This window comes from Garra rufa, chromosome 13, assembly GCF_049309525.1.
Source record: "Garra rufa chromosome 13, GarRuf1.0, whole genome shotgun sequence".
Lineage (NCBI taxonomy): Eukaryota > Metazoa > Chordata > Actinopteri > Cypriniformes > Cyprinidae > Garra > Garra rufa.
The window spans coordinates 3,802,480-3,824,197 of record NC_133373.1 but is presented as its reverse complement, the minus strand read 5'-3'; the positions used below and the strand labels follow the sequence as shown (position 1 = coordinate 3,824,197).

General features: G+C 37.5%; 2 protein-coding genes across 2 annotated transcripts; one reads left to right on the top strand and one right to left on the bottom strand.

The window, feature by feature from the left end:
* Positions 1-6,219: 6,219 nt before the first annotated feature.
* On the bottom strand, positions 6,220-9,274 carry LOC141283334 (uncharacterized). The gene is made up of 5 exons (XM_073816618.1): positions 9,226-9,274; positions 7,343-7,654; positions 6,876-7,199; positions 6,663-6,767; positions 6,220-6,356 (listed from the first exon to the last, which is right to left on the bottom strand). Exons 1-5 carry the CDS (start codon positions 9,272-9,274, stop codon positions 6,220-6,222), a joined length of 927 nt encoding a protein of 308 aa, XP_073672719.1.
* Positions 9,275-10,453: 1,179 nt separating this feature from the next.
* On the top strand, positions 10,454-20,984 carry LOC141283333 (tripartite motif-containing protein 16-like). Its single transcript, XM_073816617.1, has 7 exons — positions 10,454-10,476; positions 10,564-11,176; positions 11,376-11,471; positions 19,711-19,944; positions 20,059-20,215; positions 20,293-20,352; positions 20,458-20,984. The coding sequence occupies exons 1-7, from the start codon at positions 10,454-10,456 to the stop codon at positions 20,982-20,984; spliced, it is 1,710 nt and encodes a 569-aa protein (XP_073672718.1).
* Positions 20,985-21,718: the final 734 nt, after the last annotated feature.

The following is a 21,718-nucleotide window of genomic DNA, read 5'->3' as shown; positions in this document are numbered from 1 at the left end:
GTGGCGGCCGTTCTCTCTTGCTGCCTTCACGTTCTCCCTCTGTAATCCCGTGCTGAATTGGCGCTTTGATGTCCTTTCATGTTTGCGGCTGCATGTGAGTGGATGTGTAGGATTGACTATAACAAGAAGGCATGTAGAACAAATAATTTTCCCGCAGATTTTGTGATGTGACAAGTAATTTTAATATTGTCTTTTAGGAACAATAGTCTGATTTGGGTCCATTGCATGTAACAGAGCCTGCAGGGTGACATTTGTTGATGCTGCTGTTTTGTCGGAGTGATTTCCTGGATGCTACACTGGTCCTTCGATGTGTAGCTGTACTATTCTTTTGGTTTCTTTATTAATTCTGCTCCAACGAGTATTCGTTGTTCGTCCTGGTTGTTGAAGTGGTTTAATTGTTTTTGGTTTACGTTTGTGTGGTACATTTTGGATTTATAAAATTATTTGTCAGTTTTATTTTTTTTGTTTACCCTCCTGTTACCCTAAAATCCGCTAACACCTTTTTCCCACTGGGGTCAATTTGACCCCAAATTTAAAACCTCTAGAATATGATATTTTTTTGCAAAAAAGGTTAGTGTCAGGTAATTGATGTCTTTGTTGACTACTTAACAACACTCTGAAACACCCCCCAACTTTCACTGTCAAACACCTGTGACAAAATCTCACTGACGGAAAACCTTTGCGTAGAGGCCATTTTCGATTGAGAGAGCAATTCAATTGACAGTGGTTCTCGCAATACTACAGGTATGATTGTGTTAGTTTTTATTTTTATTATACTTAACATATAAAATTATAGTGCATATTATAAAATCATAGCATGTTATAGTGACCTCAATATCACCCAAAACAAATGTGTGTAAATTTTTTATATTTCTTATGTTTTATACAGCTAAAAGAACCTGGGGTCAAATTGACCCCAAAGAACACCGATGTGACAAAATGTGTACAGGGCATTGAACAAATAATATCATGTTAATTTTATGTTTACCAAGTTTTCCCCATTAAATTAGGAAAAGTCATTCAATCTGAAGCAAAAAAAAAAAAGTCAATTATATATGTACATACGTTAAACATTGAATGGGGTCAAATTGACCCCAAGGATAACAGGAGGGGTAACCCTAAAGTTGTATTTCAGTTTGTATTTTTGCTGCTTTTGCTTTATTTGTAAAGTTTATTTAACTTGTTGGTTTTGCTTTAGCAGCATTTAATCTTGTTTTGTTGATATTTGTTTCTTTTGTATTTGTATTGTTCTCATTGGTGGTGTAAATGTCGGCCACCTTCTGATATAGATCTTAGTTTTCTACTAGGTCTGTTTAACCAACCATGTATTTTTTTTTTTTTTTTTTTTTTTTTTTTTTTGAGCTGTAAGAGCTAGTTTGTTATTTTGGTTTGTTTATTGACTGTTTGTTAATTTTGTTGCAGGAGTCGAGGCTTCCGGACAGGTTACTAACTGGCCCTCGTGTGCGGTGGTGGGATTCGAACACGGAGTGCAGTGTGTTCACATTGACTTGATTTCGTGTGTGTGTGCGCGTGCAGTGTGACTTGTGCACCGGGTGGTAAGATTTGAGACATTAGAGATTACATTTAGTAACTAGATTACCTGTCTTCGGTAAGCCTCGGTCTCGTTTGTTTTCTATTTGTTTCATTTGTCTTCTATGCCATTATAGCCTGGCTCCTTTGTCTTTTATGGACTTTTAGTATTCATATTTGATTGTAAAATAAAGTTTTGTATTTTTTGGTATTCACGTCTCAACTCCTTTTTTTGAAACTAAGTTCCTGTGTGTCTTGTTTAGTGAACCATTCATATTTAGTGAGATTTCCCTGTTAACAGGGTGGCGTAGTCTGCATATGTTGAGTAATTGATCATAGGTGCCTGCTACAATTTGTGCCGTTCACTCACTGACTGTGCTCTTCAGTTGCTTTTATTATTTACCCCATGTTTAAAATATTCAACCGCAAGACTGTATTGGTGAGATGAGCTCAGATATTCTTTGAATAAAGCCACAAATGAGTCATAAATCAGCTGTTCAGAGGAGACCGCGAAGCAGAATCGACGGGGAAATCGCGCGGTGGCGGGACGTGCTTTTACATCAATGAGAGGTGGTGTACAGATGTAACAGTGTTAAAGAAAATATGCTGTTCTGATGTTGAAGCGCTTTTCATAAACTGTAAGCCGTTCTATTCGCCGCGAGAGTTTTGCTCGTTCATTCTCGTGAGTGTGTACATTCCACCGCAAGCGCACGAGAGCCTGGCGTTACAGAAACTCGCTGATCACATCACAGAGACAGAACAACAACACCCGGACTCTGTTTTAATCATTCTTGGGGACTTTAATAGAGCAAATCTCTCCCGTGAACTTCCAAAATACAGACAGCACGTCACATGTCCGACCAGAGATAGAAATATATTGGACCACTGTTACACCACAATAAGGAATGCATATCACTCTGTCTCACGGGCAGCTTTGGGACTCTCTGATCACTGCCTGGTTCATCTTATACCAACCTACAGGCAACAACTTAAATCTGCTAAACCTGTAGCAAAGTCTGTAAAGAGATGGACCAACGAAACAGAGCGGGCTTTACAAGCCTGTTTCGAATGTACTGATTGGAGTGTTTTTGAAGCTGCTGCTACTGATCTGGACGAGCTTACAGAGACTGTTACTTCATATATCAGTTTCTGTGAGGATTTATGCATTCCTACCAGGACTCGCTTAACTTACAACAACGACAAACCATGGTTCACTGCAAAACTCAGACAGCTTCGTCATGTCAAAGATGATGCTTATAGGAAAGGGGACAAAGTCTTGTATAAAGAGGCCAAATACACACTGGAAAAGGAGATCAAAGTGGCAAAGAGAAATTATTCCGAAAAGATAAGGAACCAATTTCATTCCAGTGACTCTTCATCAGTGTGGAAAGGTCTAAAACACATCACCAATTACAAGACATCATCCCCCAGCACTTTGCAGAATCAGCAACTGGCAGACGATCTGAACGAGTTCTATTGTCGGTTTGAAAAGACACCATTTACACCTCCAACATCACCCCTCTCCCCCACTCCTGCAACTCCCATTCAAATCAGTGAAGATGAGGTGCGCAAGGTCTTCAAAAAGAACAAAAGAAGAAAGGCACCAGGCCCTGACGGTGTCACACCAGCCTGTCTGAAAACCTGTGCTGACCAGCTGGCCCCCATTTTCTCACAGATCTTCAATAGGTCTTTGGAGTTGTGTGAAGTCCCCGCCTCTCTGAAACGCTCGGAAATCATCCCCATTCCAAAGAAACCCAAAATAACAGGACTTAACGACTACAGACCTGTGGCGCTAACATCTGTCGTCATGAAGTCGTTTGAAAAACTGGTTCTGGCTTATCTGAAGGACATCACCAGACCCTCACTGGACCCCCTGCAGTTTGCTTATCGAGCAAACAGGTCTGTAGATGATGCAGTGAACATGAGTCTACATTTCATACTGCAGCATCTGGACAAATCAGGGACTTACGTGAGGATCCTGTTTGTGGACTTCAGTTCAGCCTTCAACACTATCATCCCAAACCTCCTCCTTCCCAAACTATCTCAGCTCTCCGTGCCCACCGCTCTCTGTCAGTGGATCAACAGCTTCCTGACAGACAGGCAGCAGCTAGTGAGGCTGGGAAAATTCTCATCCAGCACCCGTACTATCAGCACTGGCGCCCCTCAGGGTTGTGTCCTCTCCCCACTGCTCTTCTCCCTGTATACTAATGACTGTACCTCCAAAGACCCCTCTGTCAAGCTCCTGAAGTTTGCAGACGACACCACACTTATCGGCCTCATTCAGGACGGTGACGAGTCTGCTTACAGACAGGAGGTAAAAGAGCTGGCTGTCTGGTGCAGTCATAACAACCTGGAGCTCAACACGCTCAAAACTGTGGAGATGATCATAGACTTCAGGAAAACCCCCCCTGCTCTCCCCCCACTCACCATCATGAACAGCACTGTTAACACAGTGGAGTCATTCAGGTTCCTTGGCAACACCATCTCAGGACCTGAAGTGGGACATTCACATAGACTCCATTGTGAAAAAGGCCCAGCAGAGGCTGTACTTCCTCCGCCAGCTGAGGAAGCTCAACCTGCCACAGGAACTGCTGAAACAGTTTTACTCTGCCATCATTGAATCCGTCCTCTGCACTTCAATTACCATCTGGTTCAGCTCAGCTACCAATTCTGATCTCAGAAGACTACGTCGGATAGTCCGGACTGCTGAACGAATCATTGGTACAACTCTCCCTACCCTTCAAGATCTCTTCTTATCCAGAGTACGAAAAAGGGCTGCCAAAATTACTCTGGACCCCTCACATCCAGCACACTCACTTTTTGAACTGTTACCATCCGGTCGGCGCTACAGAGCACTGAGCACTAGAACGACCAGACACCGAAACAGTTTCTTTCCTCAGGCAATCCATCTCATGAACACTTGATCGTGGAACATACAACACTATACATTCTTTATTCATTTTTCCGTTATTTATTTAAAGCACATACTTACTTCCATTCAAATGTCTTTGCTATTTTTGCACATTGTCTGTCTTGTATACTTGTATATTGTTCTTTTTATAATATGTATCGTCTTGTCACTGTCATTCTGTAGCACTGTGGAGCTCTGTCACAAAAACAAATTCCTAGTATGTGCAAACATACCTGGCAATAAAGCTCATTCTGATTCTGATTCTGATTCTGATAAATCAGCAACATCTAATTGTAAAGATTTAGACCCATTAAGATGATACACAGGAACTGCAGCAGCACTTTGTCTTTATCATCCCTGTTGCATAAGTTTGAATGAAGCAATATTCTAGAAACGGAACTAAATGGACTAGTTCAGAGTGTTTTTTGATATAAAAAAATAAACTCAGCAAACGCTGAACTCAAACCATGTGTGTTAAATCAAGTATAATAACATTAAGTCTCACTTAACATTTAAAATCTGTCATTTAAAAACGTATTATTACTTTCTTGTTCTGTTTTAACAACACTAACCATTATAACCCCACTTTACAGCCACATATGTGGTAAGTTTGTCAGCCTGAAGAAGTTGTGTCATGATCAGTGCTGTATCTGTGTTCTGTGTATGATTGATAGTCAGCAGCCACAAAACCCTTTCTACTGCCAAATAGTCACAAATGGTAGAAAACTGCAGATGGTGCAGAGGTTAACAAACTTTAGTTATACTTGAGCTAGTTAAACTTCAGCTATTATATTTAATTATATTTAATGTGCAAAAAAAGCACGAAAGAAGCTATACATAAGAAAACCAAAGAGCACATTCAGTAGCTCTCAAGTTTGACATATTCTTCATTCAAGCAGTATTATTTCCACATGAAACCACAGACACCCTTACACACAGTAATACACACAGATGCTTCCTTAGAGCTCATAAATGTATTTATATCAGTCACGCACATGCTCACACAATAAAGCTGCACAATCCCTGTATAACTCCTTTTATTATAGCCAAATAGTTCTGTCTGTTACTCATTTTATTATTAAACAAACCAATCGTATGTAGTCATTGTAAACTTATTGTATTCATTTTATATTACACACTGGAAAAGCTTGCTATATTGATTATACTTTAATATTCAATCTTCAATTATAGAATCCATGTGCTTTTTAAACATTTTTATGATTGAAAAGACTTGGAGAAGATTAAAAATATTGACATTGGTTTAAAGTTAAAAACAGTTTGATTTTTATTTAACTGAAGTACTGTATGCACAACAAAACCAACTTAAATTAATGAAACACAATAAACACACAATAGTGTCAGAGACAGAAAAACGTCTTCCTTTTTCTCTATTCTTGTTGACTAATTTCAACTCCCACCCAATAGTCCATTAACAGCATTTCTTTTTAGTTTTAAATTACAATGAGTAGCTATGACTTACTTTTTGTTTTAGTTTGGCAGAAAGCAAGAGGTCATAAGCCTTTTAGCATAGTGCTTTTGCCTTCACTGTCACACAAAACATACATGACTGTTTCAATATGTCACTCAAAAATCCTCAATAATATATTCTATACAGTTACAGTAAATGCAAGAATTGTTTTTCATTCTTCAATGGTTGCTACTTTGAATCAGGTGGCTTTTTCTACATGTATATTCTCCAAATGCAAGGTTTATAAGCTCCATTGCTAGTCTAAACACTGAAGATGAACTCTGAAGTTTAAAATAAATAAATCCTGTTTTTAAGTTTGTTTAGCACTGGTGTTGACATATCCAGCCACATTCTGTGCATGAGCTGCTGTAGATGAGGTTTTAACATAGACTACATTGGAAAATGCCACTTCATCCTGAAGAAAGAGCAAAAAGATTGTCTTCACACCTAAATTGCACACAACATTGCATGTAAACATAAATAATATGACATCTCAGTCAGCACATTGTGAAAAATTATTTCTTATATCTTTAAACAGCAGCAAATGTGGAACTCAAAATAATATTTCGAACTGAAATACTGAATTAAAATATTCTACTTAAGCTTATCCAGAGCTCTTTAACAACTTATTTAACATCTATCAATATGTCATGTTTTGAAAATGCCTGTATGTATAATTTCTCATTTTCTAAAATCTAAACATTATAGTAAAGCATAGTGTATGATGAAAAGCAAAACAAGTCTGTGACTTACATTGTGGTGTGTGATGGGATTGTTGAGCTGGTGGAAGTTCTTGTGTTTGGTGTGACGGAGAAGGTTGATGTGTTGTTAAACTGATTATATGGACACGTGGTTTATCTGTTCAGAAGAGAATATTTGTCAGTGATAATATAACACTGGAACAGAAAAACATACTGTATCATTAAAAGGATCAGAAACAGTGTTAACAATAATGAAGAAAACTACCTTCAGCATGAAGTACAGTAAGTCTGAAGAAGACTACTTGCTGAGACGAGACAAAACACTGATATTCTACTCGGTCGTCTGTGGTCGCTGATATTTGTAGAGAAAGATTTCCTGGAGTGTTTGGATTGAACAGTTTGACTCTGTTCTTGTAACTCTCAGTCTGTTCATTTGGGTAAATTTCTTTATATTCATTTTGTATAAAATATGTCCATTTTATCTGTTCAGGTTTAGCCAGTAGTTCAGTGCAGGAACAGGGCAGAACCACAGACTCTCCTGAATATCCAGACACTTTAACTGTCTTTCTGTTCTCAACCAAATCACACCCTGAAAACATTGTCATACAAATTATGTCTAGTTGTATTGCAGTTGAAGATTTCCTAAAATAATTTCAACATAACATGTAATATAGTTGCAACCAAAAAAGAGGAGAAACTCGAAGGAGTCACCTACTCCAAATTTCCACTTACCTTTAACTTTTAAGTTAACATATGTAATAATATTTGGTTCAGTCTTACAGCTATAGTAGCCCTGGTCGTTCATTCTGAGGTCAGAAATGAGAAGAGACAGATTTGTTGGAGAACGTTCATTAAACAGCACACGTCGGCTGCTGTATTTCTCATCTTCAAATACTGGAATCCATCGATTGTCACTGTCTTGAAACTCCCAGCTGAATGTTGTGGCTGTAGACTGAGGGTGAGCACAGGAGCAGGGCAGCACAACTGAAGCACCTGTGTATCCTGTTATGTCTACTGTCTGCTTCACATATGAAATAATACAGCCTGCAAACAAAAGAGTTTATTCAGAGCATTCACTTGAGCTTTACTGGAATATATAATAACCAGGAAGAATAAAAGCTGAAAAGATCCCTTAAAGTTTTTTTTTTTATATATTGTGATCAGAAGTATTTAGGGGTCCAAGCATGATTTAAACCTTTATGGTATTTAATGAACAAGACAATGTTACTCAAATCACATCAGATCCCGTTTTAACCCTTTATAGGGCGAGTGACCATATTTGATCACTTAATCGAACATTTTCAATAGCGTCTGCCTCCCTTGTATGAGATCGTGTAAGCACATGGATTTGTCCCAGCCAATCAACGGATGTTAGTCTACGTCACGGATAGCGACACAATGGCATCTGACCAATCGGAAGTTGTCTGGGGCGTTTCAAACTTCAGCGTGCTTCCGGAATGAGAAAATGCTGATTTACACTCCTACTTTGTCCCACAAAAATGGAGAAAGCATCGAAATGCACAATGGTAAGTCAATAAAACTCACACATTATATAGCTGAATAGTTGTGTTATATGGTGATATTGACGTTGTTTGCGTTTGATTTCTATAAATTAGTGAATGATGTGGTAAAAAAAATGGTGTGATCATATTTGATCATACGCCCATTTGTGGTAACACAACAGAATGTCCATTTTTAGACATACGCCCGGTTCAGGTAAAAGTAAGGCAAGTGATAGTTTGGCTGTTTTTATGCCTGTTTTTTGTCCACTGAATATTGCAAAGGCTTGTATACCATGATGCAGTAATCCAGTGTCAAACTTAAACCATTTATTGAAATGATCAAGAAATAAACAGTGAAAAATTTGTAATTTTGGTTTTAGTACCAATAGATTGGTGTTTATTATTTCTGCTAAAATAGGTGGTACCACCAGTACTTAATGCTATTTTTTTCAGTTCTTATTATAAATTTACTATTTATGTGAATATTATATGTTTTCAGTAGATCTGCACTTTTCTTTCACAAACAAATCAACATGGGCTTGATACTGACTCAGAAACCTTTTCTTTCTCAGCTGTCTACTCAACAATTCTATGGATAGAAGTCAGTTTTGTTGTGCCAGCTGACCCCATCTAGGGTTCTGACGAGGAAGACAGCAAGATTTTTAATTTCCTAAATAAATATTCTGTTAAGTTTTTGTGTTCATATATATATATATATATATATATATATATATATATATATATATATATAAATTGTGTGTGTAAATTGTTTCTAAATAAATATTCAATGAATATTATATATGTTTTATGTATTTATTTATGCCTTATATTTAAAATGTATACACATTTTTTTGGGGGGAAAAGGTTACCATAGACCGGCAAGTGACTATATATGATCACTTCATTTAACCTAATTTTCAACATAAAAACATAAAAAAAATTTTTAAGTCACAAAAGTTTAAAGGTCTTGTAATAACCTCCAATAACACTCTGGGGTTGAATTTTAGAATTTCCAAGTATTTCAATGAGTGCCCTAGGGTTAAACAAGATCTAACTTCATTGATCAATGATCTCTCATTGAGTCCTCTTAAATAACGCAAAATCTTAACTCACCTGTAGTGAAATGAAACATAAAGAAGAAAAGATATAAACGGTCCCTCATGGTTGGTTTTCACTCACAGTCTGTCAGCAGTGTCTTACTTCTTTGTTTCCTCTTAGCTGTTACTCCTTAGAAACTACAACTTCCTGTTTTTTTTCTTACTATAAGCTAATGCATCTCTCTTTTCCTATTTACAGAAGTAGTTTACTTTTAGAACAAAAAATTACAGGTAATGTATTCACTCCCTTGTCTTTCGAGATGTTCATGTCTTTCTTTCTTCAGTCGTAAAGAAATTATGTTTTCTGAGGAAAACATTTCAGAACTTCTCTCCATATAATGGACTTGTGATGCCCCCTAGTTTGAACTTTCAAAATGCAGTTTAAATGCAGCTCTAAACGATCCCAGCCAAGGAATAAGGGTCTTACCTAGCAATATTATCAGTTTTTTTTTTTAATTACAATTTATAAACTTTTTAACCACAAACGCTCATCTTAGCCCTGCACTGTGCATGTGTCCGGTTCAAGACAGTTAGGGTATGTTGAAAAACTCCCATCTCATTTTCTCCTCCAACTTAAATCATCCTAATCATCCATTTTGAAGTTAGAGGAGAAAATGAGATGGGAGCTTTTCGACATACCCTAACTGTCATGAACCAGAATACACAGAGTACACACAGAGCTAGACAAGACGAGCATTTGAGGTTAAAAAGTATATAAATTGTTTTTTATTTCACTAGACAAGATCCTTTTTCGTTGGCTGGGATCGTTTAGAGCCCTTTGAAGCTGCATTTAAACTGCATTTTGGAAGTTCAAACTCAGGTGCACCATAGAAGTCCACTATATGGAGAGAAATCCTGAAATGTTTTCCTCAAAAAGCATAATTGCTTTATCACTGTAGAAAGAAAGACATGAACATCTTGGATGACAAGGGGATGAGTAACATATCTGTAAATCTTTGTTCTGGAAGTGAACTTCTCCTTTAAGCAGTGTTTGACATTAACAATTTCCATTGCATCTAATGTTTAGACATTTGAGAATTATTCTGTTGTGTTTATGACCAGCAGCCTAACAAAATTAATTTTTCATTTTATGTAATGTAAGCATCATACGGTGAAGTATGTATATACTATTTTAATTTTATTTAATTGCTTAAAATGCAGCACTCAGTGTTATACAATATGTTTACACTGATCTGTGCTGGAAAGGTTCAAGTCAAAATGTTTCACACTGCCACAAGGAAGAGATGATTGACTTGAACTGGCAAAAGTGAAAGTATGCAGATGGAATGAAAAAAAACTTCTTTTCTGGGAACAAATGCTCATCATGCTCAAATAAGCAACACATACTCTCAAGGAGGAGCCTGGTTGGTACACCCCACTTTCTCAATAAAGTAGCAGACGTCAGTATTAGGACATCAGGAAAACACCAGGCCAGCTGTCCAGTCCGTCAAGATCTACTGAAAAATCCAGTGACTTGTAACTGTGGACAGAGTTTCTGTTCGTCATTTGTTCTCAGTCCAAAGGGATCTCACAGCTGTCCTCAGTGTGGAGAGATGTTCACTCCAAAGCCACGCACATCCATCAAGGTAGATGATCTGTTGGAGAGAATGAAAAAAGTGGAGCTACCTTCTTCGAACCATCGTTCGGATCCAAGCTTTGCTGAACCTGGAGACGTAGAGTGTGACGAATGCACTGGAAGAAAACTCAAAGCCGTCAAGTCTTGTTTAATGTGCCTGGCTTCCTTCTGTGAAAGTCATCTAATACCTCACACCACAGTGCAATATCTGAAGAGACACAAGCTGATCGAAGCCTCCTCATACCTAAAGGAAAACACCTGTTCACAACATGACAAACTCAATGAGTTCTATTGCCGCACAGATCAGAAATGTATCTGTGCTTTGTGCGCGTTAAATGAACACAAAGGACATGATACAGTTGAAGCTGATACAGAAAGGACAGGAAAACAGGTGAGAACTTGTTCATGTTATATTCTTGACTTGATTTGTGATGTTTACATCATTTCTTTGAGGTAAAATGGTTGGGAAATGCTTTAAAAAGAAAGTTGCATTTGATAGCACATGATCATAGCAGTAAACTAGTTTGACCAGTCAGAGAACTTGATGTGATTTCTTGATGAGCTACATTTTTTTTTTTTCTATCCTAAAGACTGAGATTGCAGAAAAGCGAAGGGAAGTACAGCAAAGAATCAAGGACAAACAGAAAGAGCTGGATGAGCTGAAACAGTTTTTGGATGCACTAAAGGTAAGAACAACCACTGCAAGAGCAAACATGAGTAGATGAATAGATGAGCGATTAATCTGTGCAGTTAGCCTATGTACAGATAGCCTGAGGAAGCCTAAGTAATAGTGTAAATATATTCGTCTTGCTTAATAAAAATTAAATATCTGACGACTCAGTAAGTGCAGTTCAACTTTATTCCTCAAGACAATGTTTAGACAATGATGAAGTGATGTTCCACTCATAATTACTGCATGTATAAAACAAAAGAATATCAGCGACAAAAACTGAACTGGCATTAGTGGCTTTACTGAAGAGTAATTACTGTAAATATAAGTGTTGAGAATATGGTTGAGATCACAAATATAAGCCAGACGCTGAATAAAAGTGCGCTTTAAAGATGACAGTGATGGTAAATTCATCTCCTTAGATTGCACAGTCTACGTTTCAAATGTAATGAAATACGCTTTGTTTTTATTCTTTTGTAATTGTTATTAAAATATCAGGAGTGTTTTATTTATATGTTACTGTTGCTATTGCAGCAGTTATCAATCCAACCATAGTTTTCCCCATAAATGTTAAGGGTGTGGCTTCTGGTCTGTGTCCTGCTATTTAGCTGTATACAAAATAGCTTGTTTTTCATTTTGTGTCCACCATTTTGCAAATTGGTGTGTCTTACCATATTATTTTAATGTATTATCTTTATTATGAACACTGGTTTGCAGTGCAAAAAGTTTTACCGTTACTACACGTTTTTATTCTTCTGGTTATTTCCCTATAGCAGCTAATGAACCAGAAGTCTCACCCATAGGCTTACTTCCGCATTGAGGAATAAGTTGGTCTAGGTCACTAAAGACCCAAATATGTAATAAATTCGGGTTAAATTGGGATTTGTTATGTGGGGGATCTACATCAATTTGAGGGGTGTACATATGAATACAAAGCCTACAAAATCTTATCAATTGACAAACTGTAAAATATAAAACATTGAGAGAGCCCACTAAATGCTGATCAAAATCATTTCAGATGCTGGTAGTGTGCAACGCTGCATCTGTTTGCAGGATTTTTTTTTTTTTTTTCAATATTGATTTTTATTGGTTTTATTACAACAACAACATACCAACGAGAAACAAAACAAAACAAAAACAAACAAAACATACACACCCACACAAAAAAGGGCCAGAGTACATTGCAAATGACATAAGTGCCTAACATAATTACGAAGGAGAAAGATCAAACACACAAAAAAGGGGAGATAAAAATCAGCGTAGAAATTACAGTGTTATAAATGCGTCAAAGTCCATTACATACTACTGTTATTAAGTTGTTGGAGGAAGGGACCCCAGATCTTAGAAAACTTATTAAGAGACTTTGCTTCATTAAACCTCATTTTCTCAAGATGAATGACAGCAGCCATTTCAGCAAGCCATCTCTGAAAACATAAGGGAAGAGTGGATTTCCACTCCCTCAATATAATTCTCTTAGCCACCACCATACCCAGCATTAATGCCAATTGCACATAATAAGGAAAAGATGAAACTGTGCCAGAGTAGCCAAAGATGGCCAATTCTACTTCAGGCAAAACAGCCAGTTTATATGCCGCAGAGTACCACGAAAATATATCCTGCCAATACCTATGGAGTTTTGGACAGAGCCAAAAAGAATGAGATAAAGTTCCCTCTGCGCCCTGACATCGATCACAAACTGGAGACACTTCTGGGTAGATCTTGTGGAGTTTGACTTTAGAATAGTGCAGTCTATGTACAATTTTGAACTGAATTAACTGAAGTCTTGCATTAACAGAACAGCTGTGTATTCGCTGTAAGATTTCAGACCAGAGGTTGTCAGATATGTTGATTTCAGCATCCTTTTCCCAAGCTACCTTAAGATAATCAGAAGAAATGTTTAATTGTGAAGAGAAGAGAGAAACAAATTGCGAAACCATATGCCTAGATTCAGGTGCTTGTCGCACTAGGTTAAAGAAGCGGTGTTCTTCCTGATGGGTCCTATAATCACAAAATGCTTGCTGAGCATAATGCCGAATCTGCAAGTATCGATAGAAATGAGAATGAGAAAGACTATATCTACCAAGAAGGTGATCAAAAGAGGCAAAGCGACCATCTGTGTATAGATCATTAAATGTGGAGAGACCCTTGTTATTCCACAATTGAAAAATTCTATCGCTCAGACCAGGTGTAAAATTATGATTCTTACAAATGGGAGAATGTACGGAAGGCCGTGTGATACCAAGAAATTTCTTAATTTGTTTCAATATTCTCAAAGAGCTATGTACTACAAAATTATTAGTAATAATCTTTAAAGGAGTATTTAAATTAGAAAGTAATAAAGCAGGAAGAGAGCTCTTGATTACAGAATGAGATTCCATGTGAATCCAGGTAGGAAAATCATCAGTCTCATTACAACATAGCGAATCTTTACTCCAATACATCAAGGCTCTTACATTTGCAGCCCAATAATAATGTTGAAAGACTGGCATCGCCAGTCCCCCAATCTCTTTAGATTTTTCCAAGTGTGCCTTCGAGATACGATGAGTCTTAAAACTCCAAATGAACGGGAAAATAATAGAGTCTAGATTTTTAAAAAACGATTTAGTAAGATAAATGGGTAGGTTCTGAAACAAATATAAAAACCTTGGAAGGACCATCATCTTTATAGCATTAACACGGCCTATCAATGATAAAGGTAAAAGCCTCCATTTTTCAATGTTGGATTTAAGGCTCTTTATTGCAGCAATAAAATTAAGTTTAAATATATCTTTGGGATCTAGGGGAATAACCAATCCTAAATACGTGAAATGATCACGAACAATTTTAAAAGGGAGGGACTCAAAAAAATTGGTTGAAAAATTATTTCCAAGGGGAACAAATAAACTTTTATTCCAGTTGATAGAATACCCAGAAAAAGAACCAAAATGCTTTATCAAATCCATTATTGGAGGTAAAGAGTCAACAGCATCCTTTAAGAATATAAGTAAATCGTCTGCGTATAGAGAGAGCCTAGTCTCTATTGGCCCAATTTTAATGCCACTAATAGAAGAATGATGTCGAATACTTATAGCCAAAGGCTCCAAAGCCAAATTAAACAGTAAGGGACTGAGGCAACATCCCTGCCTAGTCCCACGGTAAAGTGGAACATAGTCAGATTTGTCTAAATTAGTGACTACCGCAGATTTTGGGTTTGCGTAAAGCATCTCAATGTATGTACGAAAATTTTTACCAAACCCAAACTTATCTAATACTGAGTATAGATATTGCCACTCGATCTGATCGAAGGCCTTCTCGGCATCTAAAGAGATAACAGCTGCCTTAGTCCACTGAGGATCTACATTATACATAACATTTAACAAGCGACGAACATTTGAAAAAGAAAATCTACCTAAAATAAAACCAGTCTGATCATGGTGGATTAATGAAGCCATGTGTTTACTCAAACGAAAGGCCAACACCTTTGCAACAATCTTCTGGTCACAATTTAGCAAGCTTAATGGTCTATAGCTAGAAGGATCAGTGTCATCCCTATCTTTTTTTAATAACAAGCAAATATTTGCTTCATAAAGAGAACGAGGAAGTTGTTTATTTTCAAAAGAATGATTTATCATTCTCAGCAATAGTGGAGCAATAATATCTGAATGAGCTTTATAGAGTTCAATACAAAACCCATCGGGCCCTGAAGCCTTACCATTCGGAAAAGACTTAATAGCCTTCAAGATTTCATCTAATGTGAACTCTTTATCTAGATCACTTTTAGCCTTCTCACTAAGCTTCGGAGTGTCTATTGTATCAAGAAAATCAGAAATATCTGAAATGGGCACATTACACTTAGAAGTAAAAAGATGTTTATAAAATTCCAAAAAACGAGAATTAATTTCTTTTGGATTGGTTAATATTACACCAGAGTCTGATTTAATTTGAAAAATAGCTCTATTGGCCTGTATTCCTCTTAACTGCCGAGAGAGTAATCTTTCAGGTTTGTCACCCAGCTCAAATTGCTTACGTTTTATCTTAAGCATCATATTACTGACTTGTTCACTCAAGATATTATTATACTCGTACTTCAGTTTTAGCATTGCATTAAGATCTGACTGAGATTTAGTTAGTCTATAGGCATGTTCCATAGTTGGAAGCAAGGTTTCAATTTCAGCAAGCCGTTTACGTTTTGCCTTTTTCCTGCTCGATTCATAAGCAATTATATTACCTCGCAACACTACCTTAAAGGTCTCCCAAAGAGTGGAATCAGACACATCACCTTTATCATTAAAATCAAGAAACTGCTTGATGTGAGAAGAGATGTATGCGTGAAAATTCTCCTGCAATAGTAAACAAGGATTTAAACGCCAATTGTACTTTGACTGAGACATAGAAAGGTTAAACACCATCGAAAGCGGACTATGGTCAGAAATTATAATATTGTTATATTTGGTCTGTATTACGTTCGAAATAAGTTTAGAATCAATAAGAAAATAATCTATTCTAGAATATGATTTGTGCACAGGAGAAAAGAAGGAGTAGTCTCTGTCGGATGGGTGTTGTAGTCTCCAAATATCGACTATATTAAAAGACTTACATAAATTATTTAAAGTACCAACTGAACGTAAAATGTGAGGAACCTGCGTGGAGGAGCGATCCAAATAAGCATCAAGATAGCAGTTAAAATCACCACCAATTATTACATTTGTAGTACTGGGGTCAGGAAGCAAATCAAAAATCTTTTTAAAGAAATTAGGATCGTCAAAATTTGGACCGTAAATATTTACACATGAAATTGGGAATGAATTTATATGACCAGATACTAAAATATACCTTCCCGAAGGATCAGAGATGACAGCAGACAAACGAAATGGGACAGATTTTCTAAATAGGATAGCAACACCCCTGGCCTTTGAGGAAAATGAAGACTGATAAACTTGCGAGATCCAGTTAGATCTAAGGCGTCTCTGATCTGTTGGTCTGATGTGAGTCTCTTGCAAAAAAATAATGTCAGCAGAGAGGGACTTAAGATGTGCAAATACTTTGCCTCTTTTAATCTGGTGTCCCATACCTCTAACATTCCAAGATACAAATGTGACGTTGGTCCCCCCAAAAGAACTATTTGCATCAACCTTCGTCATCGAACTTGAATATCACCGATAAAGGAACAAAGAAGGCAGTAAACACTGTACTATAAATAGCCCAAAACACCCCATTACAACTTACCCCCCTCCCAAAACCGTTTCCCCAACTGAAACAGTAAAACACACCCATTACCAGGAAGGTAGCGGAGCAAAGGGAGAGAAAACAACAAAACAAGGGACTTACTCAGTAAGCTGTAGAGAAAAAAAAATATCACTCGTTCTCCCCTGCCGCTGACAAAATACCAAATATAGACAAAAGTGCCGTCAAAACAGAAAGACTCAGGAAGAATTTAAAATTAAAACTTAACAATCCGCCCTAATCAAGCCATTGCATCAGCACCATAAATCAAAATCAGTAAAGAGAAGTCATTTGTTAGATAGAGAGTCCGCATATTTCCGTGCTTCTTCTGGTGAATCGAAAATCGATATGGAGTCTTTGTACTTAACTCGCAACTTTGCAGGAAAACGAAGAGAGCAGGAAACCCCAGCTTCCTTCAAAGCTTTCACCACCGATCCGAATGCACGACGTTTGGAGGCCACCTCCGCTGTATAGTCCGGGAAAATATGCACCTGTTTCCCCATGTAATGCAGCGGCGCGTTGTCACGGCTCAGCCGGAGGATCAGGTCCTTGTCACGGTCATGATGCAGCTTCGCAATAATCGGACGCGGCCTCTCGTCTTCTGTAGGCTTAGGTTGCAGCGATCTATGGGCGCGATCCACTTTGACAGGTTTCGAAAACTTGTCTTGGCCGAACAGCGTAGAGATAAGCTCAGTAACAAACTCCGTAGGATGACCTTGCTCCGCTCCTTCTTTTACTCCCACAAATTTCAAGTTTAGCCGACGTGAGCGGCCCTCCAGATCATTTACTTTAGCACGTAGAAATCTGTTATCCGAACGCAGTTCGTCACAGATTCTCTCCACTTCGTTCAGACGTGAATCGCAACCGGTCATGGCTAATTCCAAATCTTCAACTTTTTTCTTAACACCTGACTGTTCGGACTGTAGATTGGCCAGCACTGCATCCAACGCGTCAAGGCGAGTGTTGATAGACAACTTCGTGTCCTCAATGAGCCGTTTTAAATCTTTGCCTTGCGTCTCAATGGCTGCAAGTATAGTGTTGGCGGTGGCTGAGGAGAGGGAATCACTCATGGCGTCGCCATCCTTACTCTGCTGCGCGGCCTTCGAAAGCTTCTTGGAAGTCATTACTTCGTTAACTGTAGCAAGAAATTTAGCTTTGGACACACTGGTGCAATCAGCAACAATTGAGATAGAGGCTGTAACATAAAACTTTGGGCGAACTGATATAATGACGGATATATTAAACAAAAACAGGAGTCAGCTTGAGGAGACTTAAAAAGAACGTCTACTCCATTCGCCGCGCGCTAGCGCCCCTGTTTGCAGGATTTTTTAAAATCAAAATGTAAGACTATTAAACTATTAAGACCTGCAAAACTTCGTTTAAAAATAAACATTAATGCAATATAAGGAGGGTCTATGGTAACATTCAACTATAAAATGACATGATTTACAGATCAGATACAGGTTTTCACACAAAAAAAATCTAAAATAAAATGATTATATTAATTTAAAACAGGGTTTTATTAGTGGATGGAGGAAAAAATGGCTTTTTGTTCTTTTTGGAACTTCAGTATTAGTTTCCCCAGTAACGGCTTTAAAAAAAAAAAAAGCAGCACTACGCTCATGAACGGTATTTTATCAGATAAAGTTGAAATGCAAAAACATTTCTGAAGACAGTTTCATTCAGAGATACATATAAAAACACATATGTAAATGCTTTGCTTGAATTAGTAAGAATGAGTGAAGTGTTTTAAACCATATCCTGTAATGTTTAAAATGTACGAGGAAAGTCCTCTAGTAGTGAGATACCAGGGTAATCCTAGGTGGACGGCCTAAGAGGACAGCCCTGGACCAATTGAACCCCTGGTAGTAATTATTGGTGAAACTTCAATGCATTTAGGGCTGAACTTGTACATGTTCTTGGTAGAACTGACACTTTATTGTACCTAAAATTATAATTGTATGTTATTGAATGAATATAACTACGGTGGCCGACAGAGGCCAACGCGCTGCAAACAAGAAAACACATGCAAACAGAAAAAACGACAACAAATTAAGAAAACATCTTTATCAGTTTGACAACACAGGCGCTGCAAATCCTCGTAACGCAAACACAAATACGGAAACGCGCTGCAAATTCTCACAACACAACCAAACTCAGAAACGCGCTGCGAACACACGAACGCGCTGCATATAACACGGTCCACAACGGAAATGTTTCAGGGGGACCTCAAAAAGTGACGAACCCATCTGGGACCTGATTATTTTTTCAGTGGCTGTTGGTCAGAGCAGAGGTGTTATCGGTGAACTATCGCCTTTTAGTGATAGTATAGTATCACTTAAAGGTCATAGTTATATAAATAATCAGGTAATTTAGTGATATAAATAATCAGGTCCCAGATGAGTTCGTCACTTTTTGAGGTCCCCCTGAAACATTTCCGTTGCGTACCGCGTTATATGCAGCGCGTTTGTTAGTTTGCAGCGCCCTCGTGTGTTCGCAGCGCGTTTCTGAGTTTGGTTGTGTTGTGAGAATTTGCAGCGCGTTTCCGTATTTGTGTTTGCGTTGCGAGGATTTGCAGCGCCTGTGTTGTCAAACTGATGAAGATGTTTTCTTAATTTGTTGTCGTTTTTTTCTGTTTGCATGTGTTTTCTTGTTTGCAGCGCGTTGGCCTCTGTCGGCCACCGTATGTGGATATGTTTAAAAAATGGAGAACAACAAAAATTAACTACTTCTTTGTATGGATTTAACTGAAGAGGTTGAATGAGAGGAATAGAGAGGGATGCCACACTTAAAAAAAATAAATAAATAAATAAAAAGTTTTTTTTTTTTTTTTTTTTTTTTTTTTTTACTGGCATCAGAGGTTTCATGTATAGCCTTTAACATCCATGTAACCTTTCCATGCCACGAAAGGTTCTAGATTATCCAAATGCTCACCACTCTAAGAAAACAATAATTTGTTTAAGAACTGCTCAATGGTTTTTCTATGGTATTGTTGCAAAAACCTGTTGGAATTTTTTTTTTTTAAGAGTGCAGCTTACTCTGCTTTCCAACAGTGCTCTGCACAGACTGCATTAGAGGAAAATGAGAAGATCTTCATTCATCTGATCCACACTATTGAGAAAACACGCTCTGAGGTAGCAGAGCTGATCAGAGTTCAAGAAAAGATGGAACACAGTCGAGTTGCGCAGCTTCATGAGCAGCTGGAGAAGGAGATCGCTGAGCTCCACAAGAGAGATGCTGAGCTACAGAAGCTTTTAAACACAGATAACAATGTTTATTTCCTACAGGTAATCATTGCTTTACTTGTTACTCTTTAATGACTTAACACCTTTAAATTGAGCATTTGTAAATATGAAAAATTTAATTTAGTACTCTGAAAATACAAATATATCTCTCTACAGCATTTCCGGTCTCTTTCTTTACTTTCTGCATCTGTGAACTCGCCCAGCTTAGCTGTCAGTCAGCATATTAAACCTGATCTTGTGAGGAAATCTCTTTCTGATCTTAACATGGAATTGCAGAAATTTGGCAAGGAGGAGTACAAAATCATTTCAAATGGTGAGAGAAAAAACATTTAGTGAAACTTTCACATAGATCAGCAATAATAATGCACCATTTTATCTGTATGTTTGCAGTTACAAATTTTCAGTTGAGATTTCCATCTGAGCCAAAAACCAGTGAGGATTGTCTACAATGTAAGTGACACATAATGTACTGTACATACAATGTTGCAAAACTGGTTAATTTAATTTTATTCTGAATGCACACATTTCTGTTTTCGTGTCTGGTTTTATTTCCAGATTATCAGAAGTTTACGCTGGACATCACCACTGCACACAATGAACTCAGAATTTCTGAAAACAACAGAGAAGCAACATGCCGCGAGACAATCCGACCGTATATTCAGCATCCGAACAGATTTGATTTCTGGCCCCAGGTGCTGTGCAGAGAAAGTGTGAGTGGACACTGTTACTGGGAAGTTGAATGGGAAAAAGGAATATATGGGGTCTATGTTGCTGTTTCATATAAAGGGGTGGGAAGAAAAGGACATGATCGTGTGCATTGGTTTGGACACAACAGTCAGTCCTGGAGTCTGGAGTGTTCTCCAACTCCTTGTATCTGGCATGACAACAATAAAACTGAAATCTATGGCCCTTTATCCTCTAAAATAGGGGTGTATGTTGACTACAAAGCAGGAACTCTTTGCTTTTATGACATTTCTGACAAGATGACCCTCTTACACAGAGTCCAGACCACATTCTCACAGCCTCTCTATCCTGGGTTTTGGTTCAGTATGTCTTCCTCAGTAACACTGTGCGACCTATGAACAAGCATAGCTGTTGTTGTTTATGAAACATTTGTGGAATATTTTCCTATATATTATGTAATGGTGAAGTAATGTTTATTTAAGTGGAAAAATAATTTAAAAAAATGTAAATCTTTTTTTTCTAAAGATTAAAGTTATGAATAGGCAGGTGCCTTTATATGCATTTATATAGCTTTCATATTTATAGAATGTATGTAAAGAAAACACTCCACTATGTGTAAGTGCAAGTGCAGGGGGAAATGAATCAGGTGGTTTTGAGTCAGATTCATTAAGCCGATGATTTGAATAAAAACAGATTATGTTTTGCCAGCAGAGAATTTTAATCTTGAGTAAATCGTTTTTTTTTTTTTGTATTGTGTTATTCCTGTTGAGCCAGTAGATGGAGACATTTCTTCATGCACTGATGGCAGTCGGAAAAATAACAGTCATACAGTTTGTGCATTATTATTAGACAAGTTGATATTCTGATATTTTTTTCTAAGCACATTTTACCACTTCCAAACCACATCAATCTTTAATAACTACTATTAATTTAGGATTTAATATAGATATATAGTGTAATTGAAGGCTGGAAGTGAAATACTCCTTTTGTTTAAATGTTTAAATGTGCATAATTATTAAGCTGGTTTTCTTTTATCGACAAAATGAGCCAAAGAGAGAGGTTTAACTCATAAAACTGATATTTAAAGATGTTATAAGCACTTTGAGCCATGCTCAAGAATGCTCCTTAACCA

Bases quoted from the DNA above. Each gene is read 5' to 3' on its own strand.
- LOC141283333 (XM_073816617.1), top strand. From the start codon at position 10,454: ATGATTGACTTGAACTGGCAAAA. The intron at 11,177-11,375 runs GTGAGAACTTGT...TCTATCCTAAAG, and splicing joins CAGAAAGGACAGGAAAACAG to ACTGAGATTGCAGAAAAGCG. The intron at 19,945-20,058 runs GTAATCATTGCT...ATCTCTCTACAG, and splicing joins ACAATGTTTATTTCCTACAG to CATTTCCGGTCTCTTTCTTT.
- LOC141283334 (XM_073816618.1), bottom strand. From the start codon at position 9,274: ATGAGGGACCGTTTATATCTTTTCTTCTTTATGTTTCATTTCACTACA. The intron at 7,655-9,225 runs GTGAGTTAAGAT...TTTTGTTTGCAG, and splicing joins TATGTTTCATTTCACTACAG to GCTGTATTATTTCATATGTG. The intron at 6,768-6,875 runs GTAGTTTTCTTC...TCTTCTGAACAG, and splicing joins TACTGTACTTCATGCTGAAG to ATAAACCACGTGTCCATATA.